Here is a 17266-nt window from a genome sequence, read left to right on the forward strand (position 1 = left end):
TTTTTTTTTTTTTTTTTTTTAAGATTTTATTTATTTATTGGGGGGGGGTGAGTGAGCAAGAGCCCAAGAGCAGGGAAGGGGGAAGCAGACTCCCTGCTGAGCAGGGAGCCTAACACAGAGCTTGATACCAGGACCCTGGGATCATGACCTGAGCTGAAGGCAGGCAGGCATTTAACCAACTGAGCCACCCAGGTGCCCCGGTATTTCTTTAGTTAAACGTACAGACTTTGTTATTTGCTCCTGTATACACATTTCATTGGGTGCATCCATCTCTTCCATTCCTCCCCTCAAGAGGGAGAGAAAGGGGAAAAAATAAACTACAAATAAGGTGTCTTGATTTAGTGATTATCACCTGATGACTCACAGTGAACTGAAGCCGAAAGCCACTTTCGCCATTGTTTTATTCTCTTCTTCCTCAGAACTTTCTTGCATACTGTCATACTATTAGTTTATATAACTTCTTTGTCTCTCTCTCTCTCTCTCTCCTTTTTTTTTTTTTTTTGAGACAGAGAGAGAGACACAGGGATAGAGGGAAAGGAGGGGGAGGGGCAGTGGGAGAGGAAAAATCTGAAACACGCTTTATGCTTAGTGTGGAGTCGAATGCAGGGCTCAAACTCAGGACCCTGAGGTCATGACCTGAGCCAAAATCAAGGGTCTGACTTAAGTGACTGAGCCGCCCAGGTGCCCCTTTCTTTGACATCTGTAGCAACTCTTTTTTTTTCTAGCAGCTGCAGAACTGTTTTACTTTCCACCCTCTCTCCCTGTTGCTTTCCTTCGCTGTTGTCTCTATTCCAGTTAGTGAAATTGTTGAGTGAATCAGAAACTGTGCTTGGTACTGAGAATGCAGTGATGAAAAGGCAGTTTGAACTGGCCTTTATCTTCATGGAACTTAAATATAAGTATGGGAGAGAGGAGGAAAAGGAGATAGATGGTGGATAATTACAAAGTGATACTTAAACATAATGAAGACTATATGATGTCAGGCTCCTGGGCGGCTCAGTTGGTTGGGCGGCTACCTTCGGCTCTGATTGTGGTCCCAGGATCCTGGAATTAAGCCCCGCATCGGGCTCCCTGCTCAGCAGAGAGCCTGCTTGTCCCACTTCCTCTGCCTGCCACTCTGCTTTCTTGTACTATCTCTCTGTCAAATTAATAAATAAAATCTTAAAATATGTGATGTCAGTATTACCCTCACTAAGAGAGTATACTCTTTTGGATTTTTATAGTTACAAGTTTTCCAGAAAGCAATTTGGAAGTGAAGTGACTATTTTAAAAGATTTTTTTTTTTTAGCCACCCAGGTGCCCCGAAGTGACTATTTAAAAATTTTAGCTCTACAAATGGATTGGAAAATAATGGTGATTGCACAATGTTGTGAATCTAATTAATGCCACTGAAATGTGTACTTAAAAACGGTCAAAATGGCAAATTTTATGTTATTTGTATTGTACCACAATTTAAAAAGTTAATCATGTGATATAAGAAAACCCATTGATTTGTATACTTTAAATGGATGGATTATATTTTATTTATATATATGTGTGTGTATAAATATCCATGTGTATATATGAATTATATCTCAATAAAGTTGTTACAAAAAAGAAATGGATTGAGAGGAGTACTAATAGTCTGTCTATTGCCATAGCATCTACTAGCTGAATTACATTTTAGAAATAGCTAATATACATAAATAGAAGTAACCCAAGATTAAAACCCAGAAATGGAGCTGTGCAGAAAGGTTAGGCTTGATTGATAAGTTAGGTCTTCTGAACTGTTCCTCTATGTATTTGATACTTTAAGAAACCTTAGAAAGAGCTCTGGCCTTGGAAGGGTTGGGCTCTTGGTTGGCCTTTGCTTGGTGATAGACAGTTCACTTCACATCTTAGTTACTAAATTTTCTTGTCTGTCAGAGAGTGTGAGTTAGGTCATTGCATTCAGTGCAGAAATCCTAGGATCCTATGACTATTGTGTTATTAGGCAAATAAATATCTGCCTCAATACCTAGGCATAGGCATTGAATATTAGAGCTGGAGGACTTTAGATCAACTCTGTTCATGGATGAGAAAATTTAGGTTTGTACCTCTTTCTCCTGACTTTATCTAGTGCTTTTCATAATAGACATATAGCTTTTAAGTATTAGTTGAAATATTAAGTTCAGACTTTTAAGTGAAATGTGAACATTTGAACCGAGGAGTATCAGAAATAAGACATGTTACAAATGGTTTTATTTGACTTTATTATTAAATGTCTGTGTGTATATGTTTCTTTCCTAACTTAGTATGATTTAACAAAAAGTTGTGGTTTCTGCTTTTCAACATGAGCAAATTAATTGGGATCACATAGAAGACAAATATATTATGGTCACTAACTGAGATCAAGATTGGTGAAGGTACTTGTTAGAAGCTTTCTACATTTGCGACTTGCCTTGAGGGCACTTTTCTGCCTCTCTACTGCTGCAGTCTTAGTCCAGCCAATGTTACCTTTTGCCTGAAGTGTGGCTATAGCCTCCTAATGAGTCTTGTTTGCTTCCCTCTCATGCATGCCTCACAGAGCAACGAAAGTGACTTCCACATCTCCTTTACCTTTTTAAATTGTGAAAATGTGAAACACATAAAAGTAGAAGGTTGTGTAATGGACTTCTATATACCTCTCACCTCCTTCAGTACAATTTTATGATTTTGTTTTATCTGTAACTCCACCTACTCACCCCCAAAACCCCTATCCCGCTGCTGCCTAGATTATTTTGAAGCAGATCCTAGACACAGAATGATCTTTTTAAAAACTTGGATCATGAAACTTTCCTTTTTCGAGTTCTCATGACACTAAGAATAAAATCTAACTCTTTGCATGGCTCCCAAGGCTTTGTAAGATTTGACTCCCGTTCATGTCAACAGCCACACTGGTAGCTTTTAGCTGCCTCAGGACCCCTTACAGACATTTCCTTGTGGCTAGTATGTTCTCTTCCTTGGCTTGGTTGGCTGCTGCTTTAAGGTCTCATCTTTACTAGACAGCCTTTCGCTGATGGTTTTGCCCTATGTAAAATGTTTCCCTAGAATGTTAGCAATTGGTACATCTAGGTGAAGGGTGTCTTTCAACTTTTCACCGTGTTTCAAATTGTTGGGAGAACAGTCCTCCTCTTCCTTAAATACTATCACATCACTTTCTTTCTTTCTTTCTTTCTTTTTAATATTTTTATTTATTTGAGAGTGAGAGAGAGCACGAGTGGGGGGTGCAGAGGAAGAGGGAGAAGTAGACACTCGGGTACCCCTATTTCTTTCTTTTAAAATTTGTTTTGGGTCTTTCTCTCACTTCTCCCCTTTACATTCCTTAAGTCCTTCAAGGTTATTAAAGTGAGTAGAGAGAAAAGAGAGAAGGAAAATAACATCTGATTAGAGTTGAAAGCATATGGTACTGGAAGCCATTGCCTCAAGTAACTCAGATTCCCTCTGCCAGGATGCTGTTCCTTAATTATAAGGAAAAAGAAACCCTTTAAAAACTGACTAATATGAGTGTGGCTCACATCATCTTACCCAGAGAAAGGCCTTTCCTCACCATAAGGAAACATCTACCTTCTCCTTCAAGAAGGAGTGCTGAATTGCATGGTTACCCAACCATGCTGATACTTACAGTACACGGATTACTTGGTTTGTAGCAGAGACGTTTTCACCGTTTGGTTTTGAAATTATCTGAACCATGTTTGGTTTCTCCCTCTATAAGGGAATAGCAGTATGGTTCTAAATGAAACTCACAAACCTAAAGTGGAGCAGCAGATACCCCTTGGTTTATCTGCCTGCTCAACAGCTCTTCTTGGATTTATTTTTCCCATTATGGTAATAAGCTGAGTTTAGTGATTCATATTTTACTTACTTTGCATCTCTGAACTGCTGTTTTTCAGAGAGTGGCCTAAGTTACAATACATTGTCTCAGGCCATTTGCTTTTCAGAAAATTTTAGAATGATTGATTAAATGGATTATTTGCAGATAAGGTATATAAATATATAACAGTTATTTCAAGGATCAAGTGGTCTGTGGAAATGGTTCATAATTGCTAAAGCCGTGCTCCCTCAGTAGAGTTTGGAAAAACTGGGCAGCAAATAAACGATTTTTGTAAGGTTATCTTTTAATCATTGTATCTGAAATTAGTGTTCTTTGATCAATGACCTGATACAAAATCAGCCGTTTTTGTGACTAAGTGTATCTTTGCTTATAAGCATAGAGGAAATTTAAGTAAAAGATTTTTTGAGAAATGAGAAGAATTCTAACACGTAGTTATTATGAGCCACTGTAAATTTTAACCATTTAGAAAGCAGAATTATAAGTTACAAAAAGAATTGTAGAAGCAGCAGCATTTTTAAGGCTTGGTGCTGGAAAGATGCTTTAGAAAAATGTCCAAATATAGAACATCCTTGGGTGATTGGAACAGTAATGTGGTCTGGGATTCTACCACTTTTTGCCATTTCTTGCCTATGTCATCTTGGCAGGGCCTTCGTGAATTCACACGGCCATGACCTTTTCTTCTGCTTCAGAATCTTTCACCTCCTGAGGCCTTGTGAAAGAAATGGGTTAGTTAAAGGTTATATATCAAACTATCATGTGAAAGGTAAAGATCTTCGTTCGATTGTGACTAAACCTGTATTTTTCAGAATGACACAAATTTGGTTAACAGATATACCTATAGAAGGAAGTTAATAATTACCAAATATTTGGGCAATGAGACTATTTAGAAAATGTTTCAGGTGATGAGTGAATTTACACATTGTCATTGTGTGTTATAGGAGATGATCCTGTGTTTTAAAATATGATTGATAATTTATAGCTGCACTGTTCAAAGTCATAGACATTTGCCACTGTGGATATTTAAATTTAATTAAAAAAATTTTAAGTGTAGGTGCCTGGGTGGCTCAGTTGGGTGAGCGTCTTCCTTCAGCTCAGGTCATGATCCACGGAGAGCCTGCTTCTCCCTCTGCCTGCCATTGCCCTGCTTGTGCTTGTGTACTTTCTGTTAAAAAAATAAGTAAAATCTTTAAAAAAAATTAAAAGTGTAGTGCTTCAGTTTTGTTGGCCACATATTAAGTGTGCTATTGTCACATGTAGATGGCTCCTATATTGGAAAATGCAGATATAGACTGTTTCCATCATCATAGAATGGTCTGTTGAATAGACAAAATGTTTAGAGAAAACAGAGTAGGGGAATTTTAGTATTTTCAGTTTAACTATGATGTTGGTTAATTTTTCTGTTGAAGTTTTTCCCCGTTTCTTATCAATTGACAAAATTTTAAGAGCTGCTAGTGTCCAGAAATGTCATCAACTTGTCAGTTCTATTTTTTTTTTTTTTTTTAATTTAAATTCAGTTAGCCAACCTATAGTATATCAGTGGTTTTAGGTGTAGTGTTCAACAATCCATCAGATGCATATGACTCCCAGTGTGTCAGTTCTATTTGTAACAAAAAATATAAGCAAATCACATGTTAACTTAGCCTTATTGTGATCATTTTGTGATATATACACATAAATTATTTTGATACCTGAAATTAATATAAATAAATCAAAATACAAGTAAATTATTAGCAAATTATGGGTTATAAATTTTAGTTTTAATTATGCCAGCTTTATATAATCCACTATAGTAGCCACTAGCCATAAATGGCTTTTGAGCACTTGAATGTGGCTAGTGTGAAATGAGATGTGCTGTAAGTATAAAATGCACACTATGTTTTGAATACTTAGTACAAAAAATAAAGATGTAAATTGAGTGAAGGGTGTAAAAAGGTACAGACTTCTAGCTATAAAATTAATAAGTCATGGGAATATAATGTACATCATGATGACTACATTTAGCAATACTGGATTGCCTGTTAGAAAGTTGCTAAGAGAGTAAATCCTAAAAAATTCTTATCATAGAATTTTTTTTTTACAGGCATGTGAGATGGTAGATGACTTAAGTGGTGATCATTTTACAATGTATACAAATATTAAATCACTGTGTTGTACAGTTGAAACTAATACAATGTTATATGTCAATTATACCACAGTTTAAAAAAGAAATTAAAATAATCAGGTGAAAAAAATGTAAAATATCTGATATTTTAAATCCTCACTATGTATTGAAATAACATTGGGATATATAGTATTAAATAAAATACATTATTAAAGTTAATTTTGAACTCTTTATGAATGAACTACTAGAAAATTTGCAATTATATGGCTCATCTTATATTTCTGTTAGTGCTATGTAAGAGCCAATGCTCTAATAAGGAAATCAAGTAATGTATAATTTATTTCTGCATGCCTAAACCAACAATGACTATATTTTTCAAGTGGGCTGAAAACCATTTTTCTGGTGTATATTTATTTCTGTCCTGTTAGATTTTTAGAAATAGTACCAACTGTATCAAAATGTTTTTTGTGATTTGTATGTATATCCGTATGATAGGGAAGATATGTGTATCTGTATGATATGATCTGTATGATATGATATGGATATTTATGATATGTACAAAAACACTGATGTAAAGCTTTAGCGAACTCCTAAGGGAGTAATACAGGCAGTATGAATACTTCGGGCGTTCCAAGGACAAACGTGTTGACGGAATCATCAGAAGGCTGTCATAGAGACTTCGGGCCTTTTATTGATGAGACACTGAAAGAGAAATATGATTCAAGTGGGGAGGAAACAGTGAGCTGGAGGGCTTAAATAAAGCCCAAATAGGTAGTGGTCTGGGTATGTGAGCAGGCCAGAATGATTTGAATCAAGGATTTCAGTGTGAAAATGAGAGAGAAGGATTGGAGAGTTAGGTTGAGACTGGAATTATAAGACACTGAAGCTACAGTAAGAAGTCTGTATATGTTTAATGTAGGAATTTAAGAGCCAGAAAATGTATCAGTAGATGAGAAGTGTTATGAAAACAGTATTTTTGGAAGGTTGTTTTGGTTATAAGAGATGACCATAGCTATTTTTCTGAAGTGAGATGGTATAGTGGTATCCTGGAGATATTGGGGGAAGAGGGAGCAGGGTTGAGGTGTATGAAAACAGAATCATCAAGACTGTTGTGTTTAGGGAAGGCAGAAAAGGAGAAATTGGAACAGGCCTTGGTTCCCTAAGTATCACAATAGAAGTAAAAATAAAGATGTTGTAGCTTTAGGTAATGTTTGCTTTTGTACTTTTTTTTAATTAAATTTTTTTATTTTTTTAATAAACATATAATTTATTTTTATCCCCAGGGGTACGGGTCTGTGAATCGCCAGGTTTACACACTTCACAGCACTTACCATAGCACATACCCTTCCCAATGTCCATAACTCCACCCTCCTCTCCCAGCCCCCCTCCCCCCAGCAACCCTCAGTTTGTTTTGTGAGATTGAGAGTCACTTATGGTTTGTCTCCCTCCCAATCCCATCTTGTTTCATTTATTCTTTTCCTACCCCCCAAACCCCCCACGTTGCATTTCCACTTCCTCATATCAGGGAGATCATATGATAGTTGTCTTTCTCTGATTGACTTATTTCGCTTGTTTTTGTACTTTTAAACTGTAAGATAGCTAATATAGCCCTTTACAGATGAGGAGTTTGACATTCAGTGTTTAAAGAATTTCACCAGGAGAATACTAGTCACCTTGTATTAAGTGGTTGAGCGGACAACTGAGCCCTGGTCTTTTTTTTTTTTCCCTACTCTGGTGTCATTGGTATCTACTCAGTTGTCTAGCCAGTGCCTAAGGTTTTCTTGATTTTCTCTATAGCTTTGCACAACCAGTCAATTACAAATTGTATTATTTGTTTCCTAAACATTTCTCAGATCTGCCCACTTCTGTCTCTACCTCCCCTACCTAATATCGGTTACTCCCATCTTTCTGGGTTGATATTTTCCAGAATTTACATTTAATCTCTGCCTTGCATCCTGCCTCCTAAAACAAGCAAGCAAATTAAAGAAGTTGCTTTCCAAATTTTAAAATGCTGAGCGCACTCTCTTGCCTAAACTTTTTTTTTTAATTTATTTTTTCCTTGCCTAAACTTTTTTTTTTTTTAAAGATTTTATTTATTTATTTGACAGACTGAAATCACAAGTAGGCAGAGAGAGAGGAAGGGAAGCAGGCTCCCTGCTGAGCAGAGAGGCCCCTTGCCTAAACTTTTAAATAAAATGTAAACTTCTGGGGCACCTGGGTGGCTCAGTGGGTTAAGGCCTCTGCCTTCAGCTCAGGTTCATGGTCCCAGCGTGCTGGGATCCAGCCCCATGGGATCCAGCCCCATGTTGGGCTCTCTGCCTGCCTCTCCACCTACTTGAGATCTCTGTCTGTCAAGTAAATAAATAAAACCTTTAAAAATAAAAAATGTAAACTTCTTAGCCTGGACATCTAAGGTTCTTCATGATCATGCCCTTTTTTAATGCCCATGCCTCCGCTTCTATGATCATTTTATTTTTCAGTCTTTCATTTGCTGTTATTTCTGTAAGTAATGTCCTTTCCTCCTCTTTTCTCTCTTCCCCCCTCAATCCCAAATGTAGGTTTGGGCTTAGTATAATAGTCTATCTACTTGTCCATAACCACTCTTCTATGTTCCTCCCCGATCCCCACCTCCAACCCACCCACTGTCTCACATCCTTAGAAAACTCATTTAAATAGGCTCATTAAGGGTAGAGACTTTTTCTTGTTTATTAATAGTGGTCCCACAGAAAGCTGTTGAATGTGTGAATGTTTTTATACTTCAAGCTCGTTTTGAGTTAAAATTGGCTTTAGTGGAGAATGAAGAGTCTGGAAGATTGACTGAAAATCAGTCCATCGTTTGCCAACCTGTTCTTTAGAGCACTTGTATCCAAAGATAAGATAGTGTATATTTCACACATAAAAAAATTCCTTGATAAAATGTATTAGAGAATGTGGAGATTATATCCTTCTCTTGGATATTCATGATGCACATAAGATCAGTCAATAAAGATGTCAAGATGTCCTGCAGTAAAACAACAACAACAAAACAACTTCTTTTGGGATCCAATATTTTTCTAATGCACGTGATTATAGAACCTTTTTAGAGAGTATACCTCCAATTTTTCTTAGGTTACTAGTGGTTATTTGGTATTTGGGAAATGCTGAATTTGATAGGCATATATGTGTGTCTTTTATTTCCCTTGAGTCTAACTCATAATTAATGTAATCAGATCATGCCCAAGGGATATATGGAACTCTGGTTGTTTACAGTTAGAAGAGAAAACCTGAGGGAGGATAAAACAATCTTCAAATATTCGAAGGTTCTATCAGAAGAGGAGTTGAAAGTATTGTCTTTGAAGGTAGAGAAATAAGAGTAAGAACCAGGGAAGGAAGGTGTATGAAGGCAGATTTTGACCACGTGTAAGGCTAACTTTCTAATAACTAGAACTTCAGAAGATAAGTCAGTTTTCTGTCCCTTAAGGTTGTCAGGTGAAGATCCATAGGGATGCTATAAAGGACTTTAGAACCTAAGGTATAGATTGAAAGAGTAGTTTTGTGAAGTTGTTTGAAAACCATTAGACTATTTCTGAGATATGCATCAATTTGGAATTTACATTCCTTGTTTCTTTTCTAATTCTATGGATCTATATCTTGATCTCCAATATGTAAATTATCCAAATATGTGTTATGAGATATAAACACTAGTAGAAATTTTAGTTGTATGGTTAAGGGCTTTTACTTGATTTTCTTTTTTATGGGCTTTATTTTTTAGAGCAGTTTTAGATTCACAGAAATAAAGAGCACAAAGTACAGAGAGTTCACATATACTGTCTTCTGCAACACATAGAATCTCCCCACTATCCACACCCTGGCACCACAGAAGCACATTTGTTACAGTTGATGAACCTACATTGACATATCATTATCACTCAGAAATTCACAGTTTACATGCAAGTTCATTTTTTTTTTTTTTTTGACAGACAGATCACAAGTAGGCAGAGAGAGAGACAGGAGGAGGAGGCAGGCTCCCTGCTGAGCAGAGAGCCCGATGTGGGACTCGATCCCAGGCAAGTTCATTTTTTTAAGGATTTTTATTTATTAATTTGAGAGAGAATGAGTGAGAACACGAACAGGGTGGAGGATCAGAGGGAGAGGGAGAAGCAGGCTTCCCACTGAGCAGAGAGCCTGACGTGGGGCTCAATCCCAGGACTCTGGGATCGTGACCTGAGTTGGAAGGCAGACATTTAACCAACTGAGCAAACCTAGGTTCATTCTTACTTGATAGGACTTTGAAAGAAAATGTGAATGAGTATTCCTTCTCATTTTTAAGAGAGTGGTTTTCAGTTATTTCTTGCCCTGGTCTAGTCTTTCCTGATTCGGGGTCTAAAAGATAGCTAAAATCAACATCATCTGTTTTGAAAAAGTATTCAGGGCTGGAGAAAGTTCTTTTTTTTTTTTTTTTTTTTTTTTTAAGATTTTATTTATTTATTTGGAAGAGAGGGAGAGTACAAGCAAGGGGAGCAGCAGGGAGAGGGAGAAGCAGGTACTCGATCCCAGGACCCTGGGATCATGACCGAGCTGAAGGACACTTAACCCATTGAGCCACCCAGGTGCCCCGGAGAGTTCTTTTTTTAAATCATTTTAAATGTTTATAAACATTTTCTTCTGCTGGCTTGGCTAATAGTATTTTTTTCTTTTTTTTTTTAAGTACCAAAAGAATTGGTGGAGCTCCATTTGAAGTTAATGAGGAAGATTGGCAAATCTGTTACAGCAGACAGATGGGAAAAATATTTGATCAAGGTAAATATTAAAAATTAACCTTCTGTTACTGAAATATTACTTTATCTAGCATAAATTAATACGTTTCATAGTACGCTTAATTTTTAAAATGGTCTGCTAAAAATTGCAAAATATGACTTAGAAATACATATAATTGCTCTTCGTATGTGATTCTCTTTTGCAACTACTAGGCCATAGTCTTGAGATTAAGGTTAGCTTTTAGTGGTGTTCTGTCTCTCTTGTGCCTAACACTGACCAGGACTTTTCATGTCTTCTCTCATTTAATCCTTAAAATCTTCCTGATCAAATCAAGTAAGACATAGATAAGGCAAAGAAAGTTGTCATTTTTCCTTGAGATCATACAGTATACATAGACAAAGCCAGAATTTGTCTGTTACTTAAAAAGTAAAATGTCGTAACACCTTCAAGTCAAACATAGGAGACTTCAAAGTTACCAATAAAGCCAAACCTATCCTCAGAACAACCTGGGAAATCAGAAAAGTGTTGCTTTATGGTAAACCCTATTAAGGGCAAGACCATTCAGGAAAAATTGTCTGAAATTGCATCCAAATGGAAGCCTAAGCTGATGAATGTCCCTACCTCCATGATATCTTCTGAGAGTATTTTGAATTCTATAACATACCAGAATGGGAGGTGATATTTTTTTGTATTTTGAAAACGTTATACTTTTCTTATGTTTTAAAAAAAAAAATACATGTGTTTCTGTACCCATGTATTTTCATATCTGCTTTCTTTTGGGAGGAGTTGTATATATGACTTTAGAGCACTATGAAAAGAGGAACCATCAGGGAACAAGAGTTACTTGTTTTTACTATAAAAATCACATGTGCTTTTCCAGTTATCTTTGCTGTGTTATACACCATTCCAAATAAAATGACATGAAACAATAAGTATTTTAATTAGTGGACTGTTTCTCTGGGTCAGAAATTTAGAAAGAATCAGTACTTTGTTCCCTTTTTTTTTTTTTTTTTTTTTTTTAAAGTAGGCTCTGCACCCAGCATGGAGCCCAATGTGGGGCTTGAACTCATAACTAAGATTGAGACCTGAGCTGAGGTCAAGAGTTGAATGCTTAACTGACTGAGCCACCCAGGTGCCTCAGTACTTTCTTCCTTTTTATGCCTGAATACTGTTCCATCAGATGCATATGCCACTTTTTATTTATCACTTTACCACTTTATGATATTTGGGTTGTTTCCATCTTTTGGCTGTTAGGAAAAGTACTGCTATGAATACATTCATAGCGCTTTTTCGGCAGATATGTGATTTATTTTTTGTATCTAGAGTATTCGGAATTGCTGGATCATATGGTCATTCTGTGTTTAACTGTTTGAGGAACTGCCAGATTATATTCCAGAGCTGCACCATTTTACATTACCACTAAGAATTTATGAAGGTTCCAACTTTCCCACATCCTTTCTCACCAACACTTAATGATTGATTGATTTTAACCATCCTAGTGGGTATAAAGTGTTCTCATTGTGGTTTTGAGTTGCACTTTCCTTATGACTAAATGATGTTGAGCATTCTTTTCATATGCTTGTTGGCTGTTGTATATCTTTGGGAAAATGTGAAAAAATGCCTACTCCTATCCTCCATTGTTTAATTGGCTGTCTTTTTGTTCTTGAGGTTTAAGAGCTCTTTATATATTGTGCATACTAGACTCTTACCAGGTATATGATTTTACATACATTTTCTCCCACTTTGTGTGTTGTCTTTTTACTTTCTACATAATGTTCTTCATGAACAAAAATTTTAATTTTGATGAAATCCAATATATTTTTTTCTTTTGTGGCTAGTGCTTTGGTGTCATAACTAAGAAACCATTGGCCAACCCAAGATCATGAAAATAGAATCCTATAATCTATACTAGCATTTCTGTACGTTTAGCTTTTTTTATATTTAGATCTATGATCTCTTTTAAGTCAGTTTTTGTATATTTTATAAGATAGAGGTACACCTTCATCCTTTTGCATGTGGATACCCAGTGGTTGCATTACCATTTGTTAAAAAGACCATTCTTTCCCATATTTGATTGCCTTGACGTCCTTGTAGAAAGTTAGTTGACCATAAATATTAAGGGTTTATTTCTGAAGTCTTTATTCAGTTGTCTTTTTTTTTTTTAAGATTTTATTTATTTATTTGACAGAGAGAGAGAACCAGAGAGCACAAATGGGGGGAATGGCAGAGGGAGAGGGAGAAGTAGGCTCCCAAAGTGGGATTTGATTCCAGGACCCTGGGATCATGACCTGAGCTGAAGCTGGCGATTAACTGACTGAGCCACCCCCTCTAGTGTCATATTATATGTCATCATTTATGCCAGTACCATACTGTTTTGATTACTATAGCTTTGTGATAAATTTTGAAATTGTCCTTTTTCAAGATTGTTTTGGCTATTCTGGTTCCTGTGCATTTTCTTAATGAGTTTGAGTATCAGCTTGTTTATTTCTGCAAAAAAGCTAGTTATGATTTAGATAGGGTTAGGTATAATCTGTAGATAAAGTTGGGGAATATTAGCTTCTTTTTAAAAAAAAATAATTTATTTTTTATTGTTATGTCACCATAAATTAAGTACATCATTAATTTTTGATGTGGTGTTCCATGATTCATTGTTTGCCTACAATACCCAGTGCTCCATGCAATTTGTGTGCCTTCTTAATACCTTTATCACCAGGCTCACCATTTCCCCCACCCTCTTCCCTTCTAAAACTCTCCGTTTCCTTTCCTGCAGTCCATAGTCTCTCTTGGTTCATCTCCTAGTCCAATTTCTCCCCCTTCATTTTCCCCTTCTCCTAATGTCCTCCATGCTATTCCTTATGTTCCACAAATAAGTGAAACTATATGATAATTGACTTTCTCTGTTTGACTTATTTCACTCAGCATTATCTCCTCCAGTGCCATGCAAGTCGATGCAAAACTTCGGTATCCATCCTTTTTGATGGCCAAGTAATATTCCATTGTGGATATGGACCACATCTTCTTTATCCATTTGTCTGTTGAAGGACATCTTGGGGCGGTATTAGCTTCTTCTTCTTCTTCTTCTTTTTTTTTTTTTTAATTTTGTTTATTTATTTAACAGTAAAACCATTTGGGCTTGGGTTTTTCTTTGTTGGAAGTTTTGTTTTTGTTCGGTTACTTGGTCTCTTCTGTAAGTTCAGATTTGTATTTCTTCTTGAGTCAATTTCAGTAGCTTTGTCTCTAGGAAATTGTTCATTTTATTTAGCTTATCTAGCTTATTGACATTTAATTGGTCATAGTGTTCATTTATAATATTATTTATGCATAGGTAGTGGTAATATCTCCTGTTTCCTTATTTTACTAATTTTGTATGTTCTTTCTTTCTTTCTTTTTTTTTTTTTTTTTTTTTGGTCAGCATAGCTATAGGTTTGTCAATTTTGTTGATCTTTTAAAAACCACTTTATGGTTTTATTGAATTTCCCTATTGTTTCTCTATTTTGTTCTTTCCTTTCATTTTCATTGGGTTTAGTTTGTTCTTTTCTGGTATTAAGGTAGAAGTTCAAGTTATTGATTTGAGCTCTTCCTCTTTTTTAACATAGACATTTTCAGATATTATAGTCCATCTTTACTCCCTGCATTAACTTCATTCCATAAATTGATGTGTTATATTTAATTTTCTTTCATCTCAAACTATTTTCCCATTTCTCTTGTGAGTTCTTTGACCTATTATTTGGTTGTATATTAATTTCCACATATATGTAAATTTTGCCAATTCCTTTTCCTGTTACTGGTTTCCACTGAAATTTCTAATTTCATTCCATTATGTAGAACATACTTTGTGTGATTTTGATCCAGTTAATTTTGTTGATACTTTTTATGGCCTCAATTAACATGTGTGTGTGTATGTATAAAATGTCCTTCAATATTAAAAAATAATTTTTATACTTAGGTATTTAGTGAGGTTTGCTAATTTCATATTTATATCTACTCTCTCTTCTGATTTTCCTTTTTTTCTGATTTTTAAGAATTCTGCTGCTGTATAAGTAAAGTTTATGCACAACACATACACACACAGACACACAGACACTCCTAAGTACAGATAGATATTTTTCCTTATCCTTTTTGAATACTAAAATCTCTACTATTTTATTTTCTTTTATTTTTTAAAGATTTTATTTATTTATTTGACAGCGAGAGGTCACAAGTAGGCAGAGAGGCAGGCAGAGAGAGAGGGGGAAGCAGGCTCCCCGCTGAGCAGAGAGAGCCTGATGCGGGGCTCGATCCCAGGACCCTGAGATCATGACCTGAGCTGAAGGCAGAGGCTTTAACCCACTGAGCCACCCAGGTGCCCCTCTACTATTTTATTAAAGAACAATAAACTCTTCCTTAATTCTTTATTCCCTTTATCTTTCACCCATCCTTCCTTTTCCACTTTATTAGTTATGTATTGCTTTCATGACAAATGACTTTAGAACCTAACTGGTGAAAACAGTGAATATCAAGTCTGGTCTTCTCTAAGCTGTGCCTAATGCTCAGTGCATGCCAAACTGTTTTCTCCTGATGTCCATTGGTTGAATTTTTCTGGTTGAAGTCTGAAAGTGGCCCTGGTACAGAGAGGACAAAGAGACATGAAAGAAAGAAGCAGAATACTCCAGATTGATATTGCGGCTAGTCACCAATATGAAAGAATTTCTGTGATTGTTTGGATTTGTATATCTGCTCTTTGAGGCCTTCTTTGGATCACTTAACACATAAACTGTTGGAACTCATCTCAAGTCCTACTTTTGTTAGAAATCAAAAGTTGATAAAGTGCTTAATAAAATTAAGTACTATCATATCCAATTAACATATTTAAATATGCACAGCATTATTAGTTATCAAAATGGTATCAATAAGTAAGCAATACACATAGGATATTCTCCTGAAGTACGAGTTTCTGGTGAATAGGGGACATTGCACTGTAGAGTACTCCAGGAACTCCTCTTCGTAAAGTCACTACTTTCAAGAGCAGAGGACACAGCTGACTTTCTTAACACAGAGAAACAGACACATAGAAGCTGACAAAATGAGGAGACAGAGAAATTTATCCCAAATTAAAGAACAGGACAAGGCATGGCCAGAGACATAAGCAAAACAGATATAAGTAACATACCTAATAGAGAATTTAAAGCAGTGATCACAAAGATGCTCACTAGACTTGAGAAAAGAGTGGAAAACATGAGTGAGACCCTTAACACAGAAATAAGGAATAACATAGAAGAGATAAAGGGCTTAAAAGATGAAATCAGAGGGGCACCTGGGTGGCTCAGTGGGTTGAGCCTCTGCCTTTGGCTCGGGTCGTGGTCTCAGGGTCCTGGGATCAAGCCCCACATCAGGCTCTCTGCTTGGTGGGGATCCTGTTCCCCCCCCCCTCTCTGCTGCCTCTCTGCCTTCTTGTCATCTCTCTTTCTGTCAAATAAATAAAATCTTTAAAAAAAAAATGAAATCAGAAACGTGCTTGATGGAATGCATAACAGTATGGAAGAAGAGGAAGAAATTAGGGACCTAGAAGACAAAGTAATGGAAAGTAATCAAACAGAATAAAGGAGAGAAAAAAGAATTAAATAATACAAGAATAGACTTAGGAAACGCAGTGACTCATCAAACATAAGAACATTCATATTATAGGAGTCCCAGAAAAAGAAGAGAGAGAAAAGAGGGCAGAAAATTTATTTGTAGAAATGATAGCTGAAAACTTCCCTAATCTGGGGAAGGAAACAGACATCCAGATCCAGGAGGCACAAAGAATTCCATCAAAATCAATAAAAGTAACCCAAACCGAGACGTATTGTAATTAAATTTGCCAAATATAGTGATGAAGGAAAAAATCTTAAAAGCAGCAAGACAAAAGAAGTCAGTAACTTATAACGGAAAACACATAAGGCTAGCAGGAGACTTTTCAGCAAAATCTTTGCAAGTCTGAAGGGAGTAGTGGCATGATACAGTCATTCGAAGTGCTGAATTGGAAAAATCTGCATCCAAGAATACTCTATCCAGCAAGGCTGTTATTCAGAATAGAGATGAAGAGTTTCTCAGACAAAAAGTAAAGGAGTTCATGGGTGCCTGGGTAGCTCAGTCAGTTAAGTGTCTGCCCTTGGTTCAAGTCATGATCCCAAGGTCCTGGAATTGAATTCCGCCTTGGGCCCTCTGCTCAGTGGGGAGTCTGCTTCTTCCTCTACCCCTCCCCCCACACACGTGTGCTCTCTGTCTCTCAAAAATTAATAAAATCTTAAAAAAAAAAAAGGGTAAAGGAGTTCGTGACCACTAAACCAGCCCTGCGAGAAATATTAAAGGGGCCTCTTTGAATGGAAAGGGGAGACCAAAAGCGATAGTATAAAGGTAGGAAACACAAAAGCAGTGAAAATGAGTATTTCTGTTAAAAAAAAAAGTCAAGATACTCACAAAAAATTATAAAATATAATACATATACATACACATGAGTGGCTCAGTTGTTTAAGCATCTGATACTTGATCTCAGCTCAGGTCTTTATCTCAGGGTCATGTGTTCAAGACCCACCTTGGGCACCACACTGGGCATGGAGCCTACTTATGAAATTAGT

General features: G+C 36.3%; 1 protein-coding gene across 1 annotated transcript in view; it reads left to right on the forward strand.

The window, feature by feature from the left end:
- The window catches only part of LOC111154398 (remodeling and spacing factor 1), a 164234-nt gene that overhangs the window by 35838 nt on the left and 111130 nt on the right, over positions 1-17266 (forward strand). The window contains exon 2 of the mRNA XM_022513946.1: positions 10621-10712. Coding sequence (XP_022369654.1) covers positions 10621-10712 — 92 coding nt within the window. The remainder of the gene's footprint in view (positions 1-10620; positions 10713-17266) is intronic.

Source organism: Enhydra lutris, unplaced genomic scaffold, assembly GCF_002288905.1.
Source record: "Enhydra lutris kenyoni isolate GAN:26980312 unplaced genomic scaffold, ASM228890v2 scaffoldscaffold37, whole genome shotgun sequence".
In the NCBI taxonomy this organism is placed as follows: Eukaryota; Metazoa; Chordata; class Mammalia; order Carnivora; family Mustelidae; genus Enhydra; species Enhydra lutris.